At 46.0% G+C, this 21,116-nt stretch overlaps 1 protein-coding gene across 1 annotated transcript; it reads left to right on the forward strand.

The window, feature by feature from the left end:
* Positions 1-2,339: 2,339 nt before the first annotated feature.
* Il10rb (interleukin 10 receptor, beta) lies at positions 2,340-20,603 on the forward strand (the record flags this gene model as incomplete). Its single annotated transcript, XM_005375678.2, is given in 6 exon segments — positions 2,340-2,463; positions 6,494-6,651; positions 9,008-9,174; positions 12,877-13,024; positions 13,707-13,864; positions 19,755-20,603. Coding segments are annotated over 6 exon segments (1,061 nt in total), but the record flags the coding sequence as incomplete, so codon positions are not given.
* Positions 20,604-21,116: the final 513 nt, after the last annotated feature.

Consider the following 21,116-nt stretch of genomic DNA (forward strand, 5'->3'; position numbering starts at 1 on the left):
GGGGGGGGCTGGTGTGCGCGCCGCGCGTCCCCGCGGGGGAACCCCCGGGGCTTTGGGGAGTCGGGCGGCGCAGCTAGCTGCACTGTGCCACTCGCGCTGGGCGGTGATCTCCGGGAAAGGGGCGCAGATTGCACCCCGAAAGCGACGGCGTGCCATGTGGAGCCGCGAGGCGAGAGATCCCGCACTGCCTGATCCCGCCGCGGAGGAGCCCCACCCTGGGCACCCGGATTACGCGCGATCTAGCGTGCAAACTCGAGGGGTGGAGGGATTCCCGGCGAGTTCTAACAAAAGTTGTTTTCCGCGCCCAGCATGACTGCCTTAGACCTTCCTGCAGTCGGGTGGGTCTGGGGGAGACCCCATTACACACACGCGCGCGCCCCAGATCCTCCCCGCAGACCACCCCTTCCTAGACCCGCTTCCCGCCACCCCCGGCCCCCGGGCGAAAAGCTCTCCAGGGCTGTCTCCACTTCCGCACACCGTCCTCGGCAGTCCTCTGGGCCCTGAAATCTAAATTCCGCCCCTCAGCGACCCAGCTCTGTGGATTCTAAAGTTCGAGATCCAATCAAACCTTGTCTGTGCGCCCCTAAGGTGCTTGGTGCTGCCCAGGCTGGGACTGCGCTACAGCCCCGCCTTCCTTTAGGGCAAACGTTGCTCGGAGACGGCTCCCGGGTCGCCCCCTCCGCGCCTCCCAAGCTGTTTGGACCTGGCATCCTCCTCTAGCAGATCTGGCTGTAGCTACCTTCATGACCACGCCTTCTCTCCTTTCTCTACGCTGTCCTTTGGGGGGATTTGTGCAGAAGCCAGGCATTAAACAGGCCTGTGACTTTTTCACAAATGTGTCTTGGTACCAGTTGTGTGATAGGTGGTGGTTATGAGATGATGTTTTTCTTTCTGCTTTTGTTTATAGTTTTCTTTTTACAATTTTTTTATTTTAAAGAGAGTAAAAAAAAATACAGAATTTTAAAACAAGATGATAGGAAATGAACAATGATTGTTATATTGCCTATTGTTATCTTCAAAGTAGTTGCTCAGATTACCAGATATAGGCATGTAAAACTGATCAAACAATATAAGCACTAACTGTACCTTTCAATGAACTAATAGAAATTAGTAGTACAATTATCTTAGCTATGTCGTGTGTATATATATATATATATTTTTTTTTTTTTCTCTTCCTTCTTTTCTCTTTTCCCCCATCCCAGTTGTTCTTTCCTTTTGAGCAGTTTCTCTCCCTTTCACAATATCTGTTGTACCTTCTGGATCTAATTTACTCTTTCAGTTTCTCCCACTAGGGAGACAATACGATGTTTGCACATACGAGTCTGATTTATTTCACTTATGAGTATGGTCTCTAGGTGCATCCATTTACCTATAAAAGTCTTGAGTTTATCCTTCTTTATAGCTGAGTAATACTCCATTGTATAAAAATACCACATCTTTTTTATCCATTCCTCGGTCGATGGGCATTTGGTTTGTTTCCAAGATTTAGCTATGACAAATTGCGCTGCTATAAACATGGGTGCACATATGTCACTGTGGTATGTTTTCAGTTCTTCTGGAAAAATCCACAGAAGGGGAATAGCTGGGTCAAATGGGACCCCTAATCTTAGTTTTTTTTGAGGAATCTCCACACTGATTTCCATAGCAGTTTTACCAGTCTACACTCCTGTTTATTTTTTATTTTTTTGGTCTGGTGCTGGGAATCAAACTCAGGACCTTGCGCTTGCCAGGCAGGCACTGTGCCACTGAGCTAAATCCTCAGCCCCTACAGTCCTGTTTAAAAGCTTAAAAATAATTTCTGTTTCTAGCGCACGTCTGCCCTCTATGTGACCTCCGGGCTCATTCATCCAGGTGTGTCCCTGATGTCCCTACTGGGACATTTCTCCAACATCTCCAATCTAAAGCTGCCAAAATGGGCCTGGGGCTTCTTGCCCCAGCTCTGAGCGGAGTACCAGGTATTTAAGCGAGAAATGGACAGTAACCTCAAATTCCCCACATCAAATTTATCACTAAATCTAGAGATTATATCTCTGGAAATGTATCTGAGATCCGCTAGCCCCACCCTACCCCACCCCATTGCACTTTCTCCTACCAGCTGCACCCTGTCACTGTCACCTGTCTTCCCACCTGTCACTCTTGCTTCCCACCTGTCCCTTACCCTGAAATTTCTTTTTGTGGCTCTCCAAATAAAAGTCAACCCGGGCAGTTAATGTGCCCCGCACCCACCCATGTGAGTGACACAGAGCTGTGAGGGAAATCCAAGTGGTGGATGTGGTCACTTTCTTGGGAAACCTTTTAGAGGAAAATTAGTTGCAAACGTTTTCCTTTATTTTTTACAGCCTTGGGGATAGTGCCACCTCCTGAAAATGTCAGAATGAATTCAGTTAATTTCAGGAACATTCTACAGTGGGACTCGCCCGCTTTTCCCAAAGGGAACCTGACTTTCACCGCTCAGTACCATAGGTGAGTCTTTGAGGCTCTTGGCAGGAAGCTGCAAAAGAATGGTGGTCCTGGACTAGTCACTGGGCCGGGCCACAGGAGGGCAGGAATCTGACCACTGTCACCTATGTAGCTGTGACAGCCCAGGGGAGCCTCCCTGCTGGCCTTTTTCTCTCTGTCCAGGACGTTCTTGTGGTCAGCTTTGCTTTATTGTGTTTGGTCCTGGTTTGTTTATTATAGGGTTGTGGGTAGATGCAGATATTTTGTCATGTGTGTAGATGGAATTAGCCGCAGTAATAGCCTGGTGCTATGTGGAACCTAGCTCATCTGTCACAATTGAAGTTGTTTAAGAGCAAAACGTTGCTGCTGTCATCTGCAGTTATTGGCGTTATACCGCTAGAAGCCAGCAATGTACAGTGGAAGCTGTCCAAAGCACCAAGGCCTGCAAAGCAGTCAAGAAGACCCCTGCTACCACACCAGCTGCCCCCCTCCAGTGGCACAGACGAATTGAATTGCACAGTGAGCGCTCAGTGTCCCTGCAGCTGCCTCCTGAAACTGAAAGTCAGACAGCTGTTCGCTGGCAAAAGCTCTATTGTTTGAGAGCACCTGAGACTCTAAAGGAAGGGTGACTGTCACCCTGGACAATTATCTCAGCAGGATTGTCCTGCCTGTCCATATTTCCCTGGGTCTACTGAAGGAAGTCCACACCTGCCCTCTCTTGGCAGCCTGCCACCATTTGCCAGGGTGGACAGGGGACACACCTTCATGCCAGGTGCAAATGGCAGCAGAAGTCCCAAGGCCGATGAGCTGACATACCCGCTCCCCAGGTGACTCAGAAACATAGGAAATAGGCAAACTCTTCAGTGAAGCAGGAGGAAATTCCCTTCCAGATTTTCTTAATCTGCCCTCCGTCCATCCAGCTATTGGTCTATTGTTTTAGGAGCACACCCAAGGCCTTTAAAGCCAAAGATTTAGAAAAAAAGAAGAAGCCAATCCTTGTCTACATATTGGGTTTTAAAATTTTTGTTTTGGGGTTAAAATAATTTCGTATTACAGAACCACGTTAGACAACTATCTTGTCGCTGAGATGCCATACTTAACACAGTTTAAAGGAGGTGAGGTTTAGTTTGCTCACGGTCTCAGTCTATGGTTGGCTGGCTTCAAGGCAGAGATGTCATGGTGGGATGGCCTGATGGAGGAAACCTGCTTAGTTCATGGCGACCAGGAAGCAGAGCCACAGAAGAACAATGCCACAGCAGAAGGGGCAAAGACCAGACTTAGAGCCCAAGGCCACCCTCCATGACCCACCCAGACACATGTACAAGTGTGCTCCATCTGTCCCCAGGGCAGATCCCAGAGCCAATCAAGGTGGAACTTCACCCTAACCACCACAAAAGCATTTCAAAATTTTGAGTACAGTACTAAAATCTTCCAGATATCCTACATCCAGATTCACCAGTTATTAGTATTTGCCCCATTTTCCCTTTCCCTACTTTCTCTCTTGTACATCATGCCCTTTGCCCCTTAATATTTCAATTTTATATAATATTCTATAAGAACAGGATCATCTTTTATATCATACAGTGCAGTCTAAGACCTTTAACGCTGATGCAATACTTTCAGCCAGTCTATAGTCCAGAGTACAGTTGAAGAAGGCTCATTCAACAACTTATTTTTTTCTGATGATATGGTTCTATCATTTCATCTCTGTTTTCTCTACTCCATCTGAAAAACCATAGAGATTTCACCATGGAAAGTTAACTTCCTTCTTGTATCAATCAGTTTTTCATTACTATAACAAAATACCTGAAGGTGGGAACTTCATAAAGAGAAGGGGGTTATTTTGGCTCACAGCTGTAGAGATCCAAGGCTGAGAGGCCACATCTGCTGATAGCCTTCTTGCTGGGACAGCCCCAACGCAGTGCAGGGCATGGCATGGCATGGTGAGAGACAGGCAACACACATGTGCACATTCATGTCTCTGTCTTCTTATAAAGCCACCGGGATTCAGTGGGGGCTCTACTCTGATGGTCTCATCTGGACCTAACCCCTCCAGATGTCCCCTCCTGTACACACCAGGGTTGACTAAGTTTCCACCCTCTTTGTACCCCACAGTGAAGACTAGACTCCCACAAGAGTTTCAGAGGAGACAAACCGAAACCCACCACTGCACCTCGCTCTGTCTCTCTTCCCTATAATTTATTTCCGGGTCTCTGTGCCTTGCTTATTTGCCGTCGTAGCAGCAGTGCTTGGTTTAGGGTGTTCATCTTTTAGAGGAGAGGTCCCTGTGATTTGGTGTGGGGGCAGGAGGAGATACTGACCTAGAGTCTGTACCTGGGGCCCTTGGTTTGCTCCTCAGGAGCTACAGATAGAGCACAGCATGTGCTGGGCATAACCTTGGGGAAGAAATCAATCTTGAAAGCCCTGATTGTGCTTCTGTGGCTCCATAACAGGTTGCTTAGGATTTAGCCTGAGCAGCTGCACAACATGAGCTCTCTGTAGCATGTGTACCTTGGGCTTGGGGTAGCCAGAATGGGGCACTTTAGAGGGTATACTGGTGCTTTCAATATGGAAATAGCCAATAATTTCATGTAAATAAGAGGAATGAGTCCTACTACCTATTTAATTGTGGAGAAAAATATTTATAAATTCAATAAAATAACCTAGTGAAAAAGAAGTTATTGTAGAATGACCTTTGAAATGCTGTGTGTGTCAAGAAACTGATGAGTTAGCTTAAACTGAGAATGACCACGTGTGAGGAAACGCCCTGATGAAGTGACCTCTGGAGCTTCCAGACACTGGGATGTTAGAGCAGCCATGAAGAGTTGATTAACAAAATGTTTGTGGTATATAAAGTGGAAAAGGCAGATTGTAAAATAGTAAGATCGCAATTGTCCCTACCGACTTTTTGCAATGGATGTTTCTGGCTGTCACTAAGAATGCAGTGAAGCGTGATTCCTCCACCCCAAGACTCTGAAATCAAACAGACCAGCATGTGGCCAGGCATTTCTGGGCTTCCCACATCCTAACCCCAAGCTGCATTAATGTTGCTGTTGTTATCCTTATTGCCACTACCCTCACTGCCGCTTCTAGGGCAGCCAAATGGGCTTTGGCACCTAGACAGGAAGGTGCAGTGGGAACCAGTCAGTCTGCCTGTGCACTTACAGGAAGGGAAGCTTGTCCCTCCGGTCACGTGGAGCTCATTACACTTCCTTGGGCCACGGTGGGTGAAGTCATTGGGGACAGGATTTGCTCCACTACCAGCAGGTGTTTCCAGATGCCACCCTTTTTCTTCTTCATGTGACATTCTGCTGCCCTCCCTTTGGTGGTTACAGTTGGGGTTACTGTTCCGCTGAGATTGATGTAATGCCTTACAGTCTTTCCAGGATTGCAGTGCTAATCATTTTAGGACATTTTCTGAAATCATTGTAGTCATTTTTGTTAATCTGTGTGTGTCACTATGTCACAAATCATGTCCCACTGCTTTCGGAAATACACAGTCAAGGAAGGAAGCTTTCTTTGTCCAGAAAATTGTTTTGAAGAATCAGCTCTTCTTTGGAGAGACACATGCTTATTAGGAGAGTAAAGTTCCCTCGGAAGTTCTGTTGTGAAGATAACTTTGTCTTTTTTTAGAGATCCTTTGCAAAAGATGGAGGAAGTAGGGAAGGAAGGAAAAGGAAGGGGTTGAAAAAAGAATTAAAATGTGTTGTGTTTGTGTACCAACTCCTCACAATGAGTACAATTACTATATACTGAAAACATGTACTAATATAAATTTTAAAAGATACCTATTTTTATACTGTTACCCCCAAAATTATATGACCATGTGATATATTATTTTTGAAATGGCTTATGGTATCCAAGGATCATTACTAGCATACAGTTTGGGAAATGCTATCTATGCATTCTGTTCATCAAGACCAATCATTAGGAACTGCTTTACATTTCTCTCAATAACCCCCATTAGTCTTTGGTAGCAGAGGGTATAAAACACCAGTCAGCCTCAGGAGAGTCAAGTTAGAGCTCTCATGATTTTGTCTTTCTGGTTGTATAGTTATAAGAAATTCCAAGACGTGTGCAAGAGCTCTACCTCCACGGAATGTGATTTCTCAAGTCTTTCAAAGTATGGTGACCACACCTTCAGAGTCAGGGCAGAGTTTGCAGATGAGCATTCGGACTGGGTAAACATCACTTTCTGCCCCCTGGATGACAGTAAGCTATTTTCTTTTTCATTGTGTTGGATGTCATCATTTTGTCTTGGGTTTTTCCCCACAGTGGTTGGTCCATCCACAAGAATTCTTTGAGTGCCTGTGAAAAGGATGGCCTTGCACAAGGACCTTTAGGGAATGTAGCAGAGAGAGCTGTGGCCTTAAAGAAGTTCACAGCTACTCAGGAGGCCGAGGCAGAAGGATTGCAAGTTTGAGGTTGGCCTGGGCAACTTAGTGAGAACTTGTCTGAAATCTTTAAAAACAGGGTGACTGTAGCTAAGTAGTAGAGCACTTGCCTAGCGCACATGGGGGTCTGGGTTCATCAATAACATAATTAACTATACATTTGATAACTTCACTGCCGTAAGTGTGGATGAATGCTGTTAATGAGAAGAACTAGAAGAATTCAGGTGACAGCTTTTTGGGAGGAAGTCATTTTGGAACTGTGACTTCACCAAAGAAATATAACATGAAAGGGAAAAGAAGAAAGGCAGGTGTGGAGGCAAGAGGGCCAGATGCAGACAGACACCCTGCCTAGGGGAAAGACAGGAGGGAGGGATGCTGCTCACAGTGAATGGGTTGGGTCAGGCAGTGGAAAAATTTCAGAATCTCCTAGGGTAGATCAAAGGCCACACGGCGCTGCCGGAAGCTCTAAAATGAACATATTTGGGGCATCAAGAATTAAAAGGAAATTAAACCAAGGTCACGGTTTCACCCTGTTGGTAGAGAATGAAGCCAGGATGTCCTTCTGATTCCCAGTTGCATTGCAGCAAGCAATCACAACCACAACAACAAATGCTTATTTCTGGAGTCAGAAACTATCAAAGTTACATAATCTTTTCTAAAGCTTTCTTTGTGAAAACAAACAAAAACTACAGATTCACAGTAGTCAAGTCTTCTAAATATATTACAGATGCTCCTGGACTTACAGTGGGGTTACATTTATATAACACTATCATATGTTGAAAATGTCTTAAGGCAAAAGTGCATTGAACCTGGGCATGGTTGGCATACACCTTGGGAGGCTGAGGCAGGAGGATCGCCATGAGTGTGAATTCAAGGCCAGCCTGGGCTACATAGGGAGTTCAAGACCAGCCTAAACTACATAGCAAGACCATGTCTTAAAAAACAACAAACAAGCAAACCCTACCTTTAGCCCCATCTGAGGAAGTTTCCTTTAGAAATTAAGGGTAAGCAGCTTGTTGAAAGTTCACACAGGTAGTAAGTGGCAGAGCAAGGATTCAGGCTCCTGTGTCCAGGCTCTTGGCAATACCAGCCCTGTGTTAGACAGTCACCTCTGGAAGTTATATATTTCCGTCATTTTGTATCAGGCAAACCCATTCAGACTCACTTTGAAAAAATATCTAACAAGTTGTTTTGTTCAGTTTTCAGACCAGATTAGAATGATGGGAAGGGGCTCATTAGCAGCTCCCCCAAAAAATATTCAGGGCCAGAGAATATAGCACATGACTCAAATAGCACATTTTCCCAGAACTATTTATTATTCCTTCTGTGATAATGATTGACCACCTACTATGTGCCTGGCACATTGTTAGTATTAAAACCACAACAGCAAAGAAGACTGAAAAGCCTATTCTCATCAGAAGAGTGATAATAAACAAATGGGTGCATATTTTATGACGGGTTGTAACGGTGGTTCTCAAGAAAACCAAAGCAAGCTAACAGGACAGGAAGAGATGGGAACCACTATTTACATTGGGTGATAAGAGACAGTCTATGAGGACAGTTGATGACGTTTGACCACAGATCCAAGGGAAATGAAGGGGACAGCCACAGGTGTATCTCGTGAAAGATAAGTTAGAAGAATACATGCGTAATTACATATGTTAACCATGTAAAGGTAACCAGTAAAGAAAATAGAAATACCATCTGTATCCCCTAGTCCAGCAGGAAAAGAAAATTTAGGCTCACAAAAAGCAGGAAAAAAAGAGAAAGAACCAATAAAGTAAAATTGTAAGGGCCGGGGATATAGCTCAGTGGCACAAGCACCTGCCTGGCAAGCGCAAGGTCCTGAGTTCAATTCCCAGTACCAAAAGATAAAATTTTAAAAAGCAGCCTACACAAACAGCACAAAATAATATAGTGGGAATGCTTTCTAAATGTATTGGAAATTACAATAAACATGAATGGACTAAACTTGATTAATAAAGGTTACCTAGGTTCTTTTAAGGAAATTAAATCCATCTATCCTTTTTAGCCACTTCAATTAGTGACACAGCAGTGCTCTGTCAGTAACAGTGTACTTAAGTAGACTAACTGTCCTGCACAGTTGTGAACATATAACACTGAAGTAAAGCTTGTATGTGGTTCTAATCATTTTTCTTTATTCTTATACTTAGCCGTTATCGGACCTCCTCTAGTACATGTAGAAGCACTTGCTGATTCTTTACAGATGCGTCTCTTAGCCCCTCCAATTGAGAATGAACCCTATACATGGACCATGAGGAAGATTTATGACTCATGGGTTTATAATGTGCAATACTGGAAAAATGGCACTGATAAAAAGGTAAGACTTCCTAATTATATGCATTCTTCGCACAGTTTCAGTCTGAGACTGTAATGATAGAGGAGACCAGGAGTCCACCCAGGCAAGGGTGCAAAGGTGACAGCACCTATGATCCAGTGGCATCTAAGTCCTTTTCTGAAAGCTGCAAGCTTCCCAAGCTGTGGGATAACTGGTATTTTGGGCTCAACTTTCCCAGACTCCCAAGGGAAGTACATAAAGCAGATTTTCAGGGTGAATTCTACACAATAACAGCAGATTTTTTTCCTCCTGGAAGAGAAGTTGCAGAAGAAGCAGGGCTGAGTCAGCAGCTGGATGGAGGAAGTTGGGGTCAGGTGATCACTATGCACAGGGACTCCCATTCCCCATGCATACCACAGATCAGTACCCACAATCCATAGCCCTGCTACCTCAGGGTGCTGGGTAAAGAGTATCATGTTTTACCTTTCTTACCCATTTTCCCGGTTGCTCTCTTCTTTGGGGGAATAGTTCCTTTCAAAACACAGGCTGGAGCTAAAAGACCTGACTGGAGTATTACCCTTGCCACCATAGGTCTCTGATCACAATCTGATTTCAGCTTTCCCAGGTCTGCAAAATGGGCAGAAGGACCTATTTTACTGAGAAAACAGGTTAGAATACCCCACTTCATAGGATTGTTGGGGAACTTGATGTCAAAATGAAAAACATAAGCTTGCGCCATTGCCTGGAACAACGTGTATGGTCACTACCTGGAGTTCCTTTCCCTTCATGAGGAGCAAGACTCAGCAGTTTAAAGCTGATTGCTATTCATGGTCCTCAACTGACTTACAGAGCTGTTACATAAGAAATATTTGTCAGTTAATGCACAAGAGTTTGGAAGGAAGAGATCACCCGGGTTTATTGATAGAGTTAAACTTATGCACACACACTGCATAACCAAAAAAATCAAGTTAATTTCCCCCTCAAACTCTCTATTAAATGATGCAGTGTCTTCGTCTGTTTTTGCTGTCCTAGTAAAATACAGCAGGCTGGGTAATTTATAAACAATAGACAACATTTCTCACAATTCCGGAGCCTAGGAAGTCCAAGGTCAAGGCACGCACAGACCCAGAGTCCAGTGAGAGCTGGCTCTGTGCCTCGCAGCTGATGCTTTCTGCTGTGTCCTTTGATGAAGGTGAAGGGCAGAAGCTTCCTCAGTCCTCTTATAAGGTCTCCAGCCCCATTCTTGAGGGCTCTCCCCCATGACCTTCTAAAGACCCCACTTTAATCACATTGGTGACTAAGTTTCAACATAGGAATTTGAGCAGGACACATACATTCAAACCATGGCATGCGGGAAATCTGCCTTCTTCACAAAGCAGGAAGTTTTCTCTGCAAGACTGCAGGAAATGTATGCCTGGAAACCAACGCAGAATATTTAGTTTCCGAATCACTTAGCAGGTGCAGGTGTCGCTGCACCTAGGACTAAGAATAAGACCCATTGACTGGCTTCCAGGGTTACCAGTATCTTCTAAATAAGGATCCGATTTCCCAGTCACCACGGCTGAGTGCCTCCTGTACAAGTGTGAAATGCAAACCACATTTCATATTCAGCTTCTTATCTAGCACATGCCCACAGCACGGACATCTGGTTACACAGTCCTCTTGCTTTGCCAGGTTGTGTGGAAACCTTCAGTATGTAGCAGGGGAGGGTGGGGCCAAGGGAGTGAAGGAGGAGATGATGAAAGTATGTTATATGCGTGTACAGATCTGCCAGAATGAAACCCATTTATCTGTATAACCAGTATGCACTAATAAAAAATGTGGGGGATAAAAGAAAGAAAGAAAAGAAACCTTCAGTAAGACGCACAGACCCAGAAAAGGCCACCTGCTCCTTAGTTCCTCCCTGAAAGGAACCTGCCATGTCACCATTACCAGCTTATATGATTCCCTTTTATAAGCTGGTATTTAAATATCTCAGAGACAGTGCCAGGTTAATTCCCTAAACTACCAACAGGATGGGTTTTTGCAAATTCCATTTCTTTCTCATAGGAGAAAGTGAGATGATTAATCTAGAAATTGCCTATAGGTAAGAGGACAGAAAAAAACCTTACAGGGGACTTGGGGTGGCCCTTTCACATCCTTGCTGCCACCTCACCTGCTGGCCATGTAGGGGTCAGCCTGTGAGTTTAGTCTTTGAAAATTTGCAGTATAAAGTTTTAGGAACATTGGGCTGTTAGAAGTGTTTTGTTTTTTGCTTTGTTTTGGTTTGGTTTGTTTGTTTGCTTTCTAATTGACTTATTAAAAGTTATTCCAGGGGCTGGGGATTTAGCTCAGCAGCAAAAGCGCCTGCCTGGCAAGCACAAGGTCATGAGTTCGGTTCCCGGTACCGGAGAAAAACCAAAAACATAAAATAAAATAAAATAAAAGTTATTCCACATACCAGGCATGGTAGCACATGCCTTTAGATCTTGTACTTGGGAGCCTAAGGCAGGAGACTTACCGTAAGTTAGAGACCAGCCTGGGATACATAGTGAGTTCAAGGCCAGCTGAACTACAAAGCAAGACCTTGTCTCAAAAACAACAACAATAACGAAAAAGTTGAAAAAAGTTATTCCATCTATATCATGTATCATTGGGAATAATTCAGTTCTTGCCCTCGGTGAGCTTAATTTTTCATGCAATAAAAATATATTGACAGGTTGTCAACAGCCCAGACTCCAAAAAAAACATAACCAATCGTTGAAGTAAATAAAAACAAAAAACAATGTCTGTGCTTGCGTTGTGTGCTCTTTAGTTCCTTTTATTTGCCAGGAACTATTTCGGTTTCTCAAATTCAGAAATACATCACTAATTATGAGATCCTAAGTCCACGTTCAGCTGAGAGAAGGTGTAACTGCAGCTGCCAGAGCAGAGGCTCAGTCTGCCCCTTTGAGTGAGCTGGGGCCTCAGGAGGGGGTGACCAGGTAGAGGACCCTGGACAGCTTGTATCAGAAACATGCTCTTAGAAAAAAAACCAGATTGCATTGAGTTTTACTGTCTGTGACCAGCGTACTACTATTTGCTATAACGCAGTACCCAGACCGAGTAGCTAAGGCAACAGAAATTTATTGTCTATCAGTTCTGGAAGCTACAAGTCCAAGATCAAGGTGTCTGCAGGGTCATACTGCATCTGAACTTGCCGGGGATTTGTTCCGTGCTGCTCCCCTAGGGGCTGCAGGTTTGCTCACCACCTTGGCGCTCCTTGGTTTATAAAAGTATCACCTGATTTCTGCCTTTATCTCCCTGTGTGCCCGCCTCCAGATCGCTCCTCTTTACAAGGACACCAGTCATGTTGGGTTAGGAAGCCACCTTCATAACCTCATCCTAACTCAGTTACTGCTGTAAAAGCTCTAGCTCCAAATGAGATCACGTTCCCAGGCACTACAGTTGACACCAGCAATGAAATTTTATGGGACATAGTTCAACCCATTAAAATGGGTTCTTTCAAAAAGAAAAAGGAAATGGGATGGTATACGCCAGAGAATCAGTGCAGCGAGATGTTTTGTCTGTATCACAGGCTTTACTGCACCACTTAGAGTGTGGGCAGGGTCCCCAGAGTGAGCTGGGAGGAGCATGTGCTCCTGCTTTGTCCTGTGTTAAGCCTAAAGCAGAATGTGTAACAGTTAAACATGGGAAAAGAAAAAGGATGAGGAAAAAATGCTGCCCCTTCACTGCTAAGTCATAGTGGTACTGTCTCATTACCAGTCTGAGGTCACTGTGCAGTACGACTTTGAGATCATCAGGAACCTGGAGCCATGGACAACTTACTGCATTCAAGTTCGAGGCTTTCTTCCTGATCGGAACAAAACTGGGGAGTGGACTGAGCCTGTGTGTGAGCAGACAACCGAGGACGGTGAGTCATGAGAGGCTCAGCCTGTAATGCTGCTGGTCTGAGCACTGTGGTAGGCTGCATGGACCCCACCCCTGGGCCGCAGACATCACCCCACACAGGTCAAACTCCTGGAGGGTTCAGAAATGGCAACCGCCTCCTCTGCATGGTCTCTGGCCCTGATTGGCCCAGGAGGAGGAGACCTCCCCCACTTCTGAGATGGCTCATTCCATGACACCAAGGTGTGATGGGACCGTTGTGGCCTGGGAAGCCTTGCTGAGCTTGGTCAAATACCTTGAAGTCTTTAGTACGCAGAGTGTTTGCAGTTCTCAGTACCAACCCCCAGGCCTCTGTTTCCCTTGGGCTCGGGGCCCAGGAAGTCAGCTTGCTGCTTCGAGGCAGAGGAGGTATTTCACAACAGGCAACACAGCGCCACCCTGTGAGTAGGTTAAATGGATCAGAATTCTTGCTTAAGATCTTGTTATGTGTATCAGCAATAATGCCAGAAACCAAACTTTAAAAAAAGATAAGAAGGGGTCAAACTCACTAAGAGCCCCTGGATTCTTCAAAGAACCTCTGTGTTTCTGGGATACAGCCCAAGACAAATGTGTGGGCCCTGTTTTCAGGGGCTGGTTAAGATGGTCTTAAGATCACCGTGGCCCAACCTATACATGCTAAGACTTTAATCCACCCCTGGTCCCTGCAGAAACAACTCCCTCCTGGCTGGTGGCCTTCATCCTCATAGGCTCGGTCTTTGTAGTCTTCCTCGTGCTCCTGGGATGCTTTGCCTTGCTGTGGTTTATCTACAAGAAGACCAAGTACACCTTCTCACCCAGGAATTCTCTTCCACAGCACCTGAAAGAGGTAGGTAGGATGGAGCAAGATGTGGTTTGGAAAACCACAGTCAGAAAGAGTTGTCCTGTAAAGTCAGGGCAACCTGATTCCAGACAACACGGTTTCTGGGAGAATCGCACACACCTCGTGCACTGACCCATTCCCGTGCGCCCACGAGGGGAGGCTGGAGGCTAGAAGCCGTCCGTGGACCTGCATACTTCTCCTCTGCTGCACTGCCCAAAGCCCAAGTCCTCAGGGAGCAAAGGTGGTGGTTCTGGGGACAGAAAGGAAAGAGCAAGGGTCACACTGGAGAAGCCGAGAAAGAGAAAGCTTGTGGATAAGTGCACAAAAAAACTGAGGGAGACAGTGGGAGGAGGGGGAGGTTTGGGAGGTTTGCTCAGATTTGGAATACCGGGCAGTATACCTGGACTTTAGGGAAGCTATTTTCAAAAGGTCTAGAAAAAGGGAAGTACCTCTTGCTGAAGACTGTAAGACAGAAGAGAACCTAAGAGATGAAATCCTGTAGATACAGCCCACCCTTGGCGTGGGCAGGTTCTGCATCTGTGCATTCAACCAACTGCAGGTCAAATGTTCTTTAACTGTGTTTGTTCTGAACAGGTACAAAGCTTTTTCACTTGTCATCATTCCCTATATGATCCAGCATAACAACAATGTGCATAGCACTTAGATTGTAAAACATAGTTTAGACATGATGGAGAGTACCCAGTAGGATGGGCATAGGTTATATACACATGTACTACACTGGTTTGTGTGAGGAATCTGTGGATTTTGGTACCCATAAGTGGTCCTGAGGCCCATCCCTGTGTGTAACTGAGGGATAATTTAACACCCAAAAAGGACCTATCTTGGGTCTCATTTCCCAGGAAATTAGCTCTGAGATAGAGATTGGCATTCCAATTGGGGAATGTCCTTGGGAATAATTCCCCAAAGGGAGTGAAGGTGGCAAGGTGGTCCAGAGAGAGAGGACCATGGTTGAGCTGTTGTTGAGCTGCAGTCACAACAGAGGCATCCCCCAGTCCCATGGTCCTTGGAGACATCCCAAGCTGAGGTAAGAGAGCTGAGCCTGGGAACCCCTCCTTCGCCCAGGGTTGGATGTAGGCATCCCGTAGAGGGGAGCTTCACCTAGGGGAGGTGCAGGCCATGAGAAGGCAGTGAGGAGAACCAAGCTTCATTCCTGAACATAGATCTGCATGGCACAGCACAGCACCCACCACAGTCCATCTCTAGAAATCCTCAGACACACAGAGAACAGCTCCTCTGGGATTGGAGGTGATCTCTTTTCTTGGGGAAGGTTATACAAGGAAGCTCAGTTAAAAAAAAAAAAACCACCTCCCACCCCCACTACAGCTGGCCTTGGACCACAGGTGGCATTCATGGTCTCCCCTGCTAGCCCTTCAGGAGTCCTCTCCTTCCTCTCTAGTGACTGGCCCCTCCTGGCATTGGCTGCTGACCTGACGTGGTGCCCCAGGTCCTCATCTAGCAAGGACTGAGCTCTGGTCACCTGGCCCTTCTCAGACAATGGCTGCTCTGCCTGTCCATTTGCATCAGAAGAGGGCAGGGGAGAACTAGAAGATGCCCTGGTGATTCAGTACAGTGCCCACCATGATGTAGCAGCAGCCTTATCCATGCCTCCTGATCCATGTGCTGACTCCTTTCTCTGCCTATAGGTCTCTCAATCTGAGGAGTAGCAGCAGCACATTGGCCTCATATGTGTTTGCTAGTAAAATACTCCTATTCTAGATCTGCATACTTTTTCTTAAAAGACATTAGAAAATATTTTAAGTCTTATAGATCAGGAATTAAATCAAAATTATGTATGTACTTGGTCATTAAACCCTGCCATGATTGCATGGTGAGCCTGACCTTGAGCTGCTTTTCCTTATACCCGAAGGGGTCGACCAGATGTACAGTCCAAAGCTCTGCCTGGCAGTCAGCTTCATACTGCTCATGGCTACACTGCAGCAGCAGACATTTCTGATTTGTACTACATGCCATGCTGGAAGGTTGGCCTTCCAGAGAAAGAAGACCCTCTCCCCTATATGGTCATACTGTGGGCAGAGGCACAACAGGAGCAGGGGGACAGACAGCGTAGAAGCCTGAGTTACTTGCTCATGTGGCTGAGCTGTAGCCCACACCCTGTCTTAGGAACTGATGGATCTCACATGCCCCCTGATGGAGCAACTTCTTTTTTTTTTTTTTTTTTTTGGTTTTTCTCTGGTACCAGGAATTGAACTCACAACCTTGCGCTTGCCAGGCAAGCTTTTGCCGCTGAGCTAAATCCCCAGCCCCAGATGGAGCAACTTCTATAACAGAGAGACTTTCTAAAGAAAAGTGATTTTTTTTTTCAGGAATGAGCAGAACATTTGCAAATCCAGGATACATGTTTCATGGAGAGCCATGGCAGGCCTTAGATTTACTCAGGGAGACAAAGAAAAACAGGTTTTGAAAGGTACAAGGAGTAAGGTCTCATAGGTTTTTTGGAACAGTCATCCTGGCTACAGGGATCAGTAACAACTCGGACGTGTGTCCACGGTCCCATAGGCAGAGGCTGAGCATGTGCCATAAAGGTGGCTTTCGTGCAAGGTTGTGGTTCGGTAGGATCTTTTGCAATAATTCTTCCTATTATCAGGCAAAGTGTACATGAAGACTTCCGCTTCATGACCTCTCTGCTACATTGAGTTTGGTTTTGATGTAAGTGACTACATTTTGGTCCCTTCGGGGCATCGTGATCACCTAGTACTCCAATAGTCCTAGGCTCTGTCTCTGCTGGGTCTCCAAACCCCTCCAGCAGTAGCTGTTCAAAAAGGATGTACCAATCTGCTGCAGATGGCCCAGCCTGGCCTAGAACTCTAGTGTCTGCATGGCAATTCTCCTCTTGGAGTTGGTCGTGAACTTTACCCAGAGTCTTTTTCTCACCATAAACCTTTCAAGGATCTGCTGGGTCATGCATACATCAGGTTCCCTTAGCGCTTTATCAGTGGTAGGCAACTCACCCGGCTACAGGAGCAGGTAGGGCTGCTTGCTCCATGGCCCATACCTGCTGTAGTGCCCTTGCCTGCCCTGAGCTCCCCTCAAAACTACCACTCAGTTAACAAGGGCTGCCCTGGTGCTCTCTTTCTGTGGAGGTATCGCCTGGAAGAGGGCCCAGCTGTGGCCATTTCAGCTCTCCACTGGAAGCTGAGTACAAGCGACCCCTCACTTGTGCTGGGGAGCTGGGCAGCCCAGGACAGCACCTGCTGTGGGTAGAAAGTGGTGCTTGTGCCCGCAGGCAAGTGATTCAGAGCAGCTAGGACCTTCTACAAGAAGCACCTTCAGGCCCTGCGGTACCAGAAAGAGTCAGGAACACTCCAGGCTGAGCTTTTGCAAAGCCACAGCTGAACAAGCAGAACAAAGAGGGCCAGGCCCCTTGCTATGGGCAGAAGGTGTTTTGTTAACTGTGAACCAGGAAAAAACATAAACTATTCATCTACTATTTTTGCCACTTGGCTTCACCATCAAAGAAACTGGTCAGATGGGAAAGAACAGATGGCAAATCAAAGCCAAGACAATTTTGTTGTCCTTCAGGGATCTGCTGGAAAGAACTCTCCCTCCCCAGGCTCTCTGGCCCTGTAATAATCTAAGAGCTGGAAGGCTTCTGGGTGCTGGAGAAGGGCCAGACAGCGAGGGCAAAGAAAACTACAGAGCAGATCGGGATTGTCATCAAAATCTCCAGTTTGGCCATCAAGTACAGATGGGGTTAACCATGACCCGGAGAGTCAAGTCGTTTTGAATTTAGGGAGATTTGCTGGAGTGGAAGACTTTGAGATGAAAAAGCCATAGGGAAATTTATCCGATGTAGAGTGTTGAGCTGTGTTTTAGGAGCTATGTTTTAATCACTGTCTTCTTGCTGGGACGTAATACCCAGAACCCTCAAGTGAAAGGAGGAGAGATTTATGCTGGCTCACATTTTGAGTCCAGAACCCACTGGCTCCAAGGCAGGGCAGCATGGCAGAGGGGCGTGGAGGAGGAGAACTGCTCACAGCATGGTGGATAGGAAGCAGAGCCAGAGGAGAGGAGCTGGGGGGTGAACCCCAGGGATCCATCTTTTCCCCCCAAAACCCAGTGTCTTAACAGTGAGCCAGCCATTGGCCCCCGTGATCTAATCAGCTTCCAAAGGTCCGCCTATGGGCTTTAGGGGGACATCTAGATATAAACCATGATGAGCTGACCACCTGTTGCTCTGTGTGTCCAACCAAGAGACTCAGCCTAGTGCATTTCCTCTTGTTTTCCTCTCCTTGCTCTTTCCCAGGAAAACCAAGTGGTATCTTCTAGCCCAGTCTCATGAACCTAAGGATCTAAGGGTTCAGAGAGCTCCCTTTTCCCCTGACTTCCTCCCTGGCCCAGCCAGGATCTGGATATAATACCCCTGGTCTCCCCACGCCCTTCTGTCAGCTGCTCAAGAACCAAGAGGGGAAATAGTGACCAGCAGGTAGGGCAGCCACTCTGCACCCCAGCTGAGTCATATCAGAAGACCAAGTGTGGACCTTACATCACGGAAAGAAGAGATGGGTGGATTGAGGAGGAAACCAAGGAAGTTTCATCTGGAGGGGATTCCCAAAAGATGCAAAGCTATAAAGAATGTTTCTCCATTGAATCCTGATAATTTAGGCTATTGCTGGATCTATAAGGATAAGTAGAGAACAGAAATCAACAGATTTCCGACAGCGTATGCACATCTACATTGTTCAGGGTATTGGAGACCTGGATGACTGGACCGTGGTCCCTGTCTGTAACTGGCCCTGGGTATGGGAGAGACAAGCTGTGACAATGTCCTGAGGCAACACTGGCTCGTAGGAACGTAGCATGAGCCACCTATATTTTAAATTTGCTAGTAGACACATTTATAAAAAAGTAAAAAGACATGGGTGAAAGGAACATTAATGACGTATTTTATGTACCCCATATATCTAAAAAAACACCATTTCAATATTAAACAATATATTTTTAAGTTATTAAGCTAGACTATGTTCTTTCTCACGGATGATCTTCAACATCTGGTTTGTATTTCACACTCAGAATGCGCACTGATTTCTACTAGCTGCATGACAGGTAGCCACATTTGGTTCCTGGCTACCACATCTCAGGACAGGACGAAGGGCTGAAGTCAGGGGACACACAGGATGCTAGGGATGCCAGAGAGGCTGTTAACAAAGCCTGAGGATGTGCTGGAGACACTGTGTGTTATTCCAAGACCTGCAGCATTCCTGCTTCCTGGAAGAAATGACAGCCAGGCTGTGTCAGCCCCACAGCTCTGTGATCAAGCTAAAAGCACAAGCCCCTGGGTTCGATCCCTAGCCTTGCTTCTCCCAGAGACAGATAGACAGACAGACAGACAGACAGCTTAACTGTTTCTAAGAGTGCATTAAGTAAGTTCATGGTGGTGTGCACCGTCTCCAGGACATTTTCGTCTTCCAAAATGGAAACTCTACATGCACTAAACACTAGCTCCCATATTCTCACCCCAGACCCTGGCTTATGATACATTCCTACGAGACACAGTTGCCTCAGGACATTTGATGGGCACTTTCATTTCTCTGGAGAATATACTGAGGCATGTAATTGCTAGGTCATAAGATAATTCTAGTTTTAATTTTGTAAGAAACCACTATAACATTAATGTTACCTATTTTTTAGACAGGGCATCACTATGTAGCCCAGAGTAGCCTTGAACTTGCAGCGATCTTCCTGCCTCAGCTTCCCGCCTGCTGGGATTACAGGCGGGTCCACCATCTCTGGCTTATGTTACATTTTTAAAACAGCATTTTCCAAGCCAGAAGTTCTGCATAAAAGTCTTGCAAGCCCAGAAAAGAAAATGGGGGACTTTGATCATTAACTGTCCTTTTTTTGTTTTCTCCTACAGTTTTTGGGCCACCCACACAACACACTTCTGTTTTTCACCTCTCCGCTCTCTGAGGAGAGTGAAGTTTTCGACAAACTAAGTGTTATTACAGAAAACTTGGAAAACAGCAAGCAGAATCCTGGTGACAGTTGTAGCCTTGACACCCCATCTGGACCAGGACCTCCAGAGCTAGTTTCCAAGGAGGAAACCTGCTTAGTGGGCCATAATGACTCCATTCTACCCCCGTCCGCCTCAGAGCGTGGTCAGCATGACCAGCTGAGCAAACACCGAATCTACAACTCTCAGACAGTGGACTTGTCCACGTAACTGAAGAACTAGGTGGTAGCCAGGCACGGTGGTGGTGCATGCCTGTAATCCTAGCAGTCAGAAGGCTGAGACAGGAGAATCTCCATGAGTTCAAGGCCAGCCTGACCTACACAATGAGACACTGTCTAAAGAAACCAAAACCAAAGTCCATACCATGGACTCACTACTTTACAAAGACTTTAATGATAAAAAAACATTGGCCACTGAGTGTAATTTTCAGCCTTTTTTGCTCACTTCAGTAAGGACTGGATTTGAACTGTGAGAAACAGGAATATTTGTGAGGAATAAAAAATGGAGGTGCTATAAAATCCTTCCACAGCGTCAACAGACCAACCAGAAAACTATCCTCAAGTCAACAGTGGTCAGCACCACACTGGACAGACGGGAACCCTTCATGCTCGGGGAGTCGAAGGGGTTTCCGTTTCTACCCTTGTGTGTTTTGTGTATGGCTCGAGCTCTGTCCAAGCTTGCGTCTCATCTAATGTGTTTGTGTTAGCTTTTGTTGTTGTGATGAAATACTTGACATAAACAACTTAAAAGGAAGAAAGATTTACTTCGCATCGTGGTTTCAGAGATTTCCACCTTGGGCCAGGGATATAGCTCAGTGGTACAAGCACCTGCCTGGCAAGCACAAGGTCCTGAGTTTGATTCCTGGTACCAAAAAGAAAAACAAAAACAAAAAACCCAGAGGTTTCCATCTGTGTTATCTTAGCCCTGTCGCTCTGGAGCTTTGGTGGCACATCATAGGTGACACTGAGAACTCAGCGGTCACCAGAAAAGTGAGAGAGAGGCAGGAGCTGGAGTCCAGGTATCCTCTTAAGGGCAGCACCCCTGTGACCTCACTTCCTTTCACAGTAGGCCCCGCCTTTGAAAGCTTCCCTCGCCTCCCAGTAGCATGGCAGACTGTCATCCAAGACTTTAGCATGTGCACCTTTGAGGGACCTTTACAATCCAAACCATAACAGTGTTACAAGTACCACATTTGTTTAATTGTTAGATAGTAAATGAGGCTCCAGTGCACTATTTTTCCTTTTTTGGTTTTTTTGAGGCAGGTTC

Source organism: Chinchilla lanigera, unplaced genomic scaffold (assembly GCF_000276665.1).
Source record: "Chinchilla lanigera isolate Chin_1 unplaced genomic scaffold, ChiLan1.0 scaffold00006, whole genome shotgun sequence".
In the NCBI taxonomy this organism is placed as follows: domain Eukaryota; kingdom Metazoa; phylum Chordata; class Mammalia; order Rodentia; family Chinchillidae; genus Chinchilla; species Chinchilla lanigera.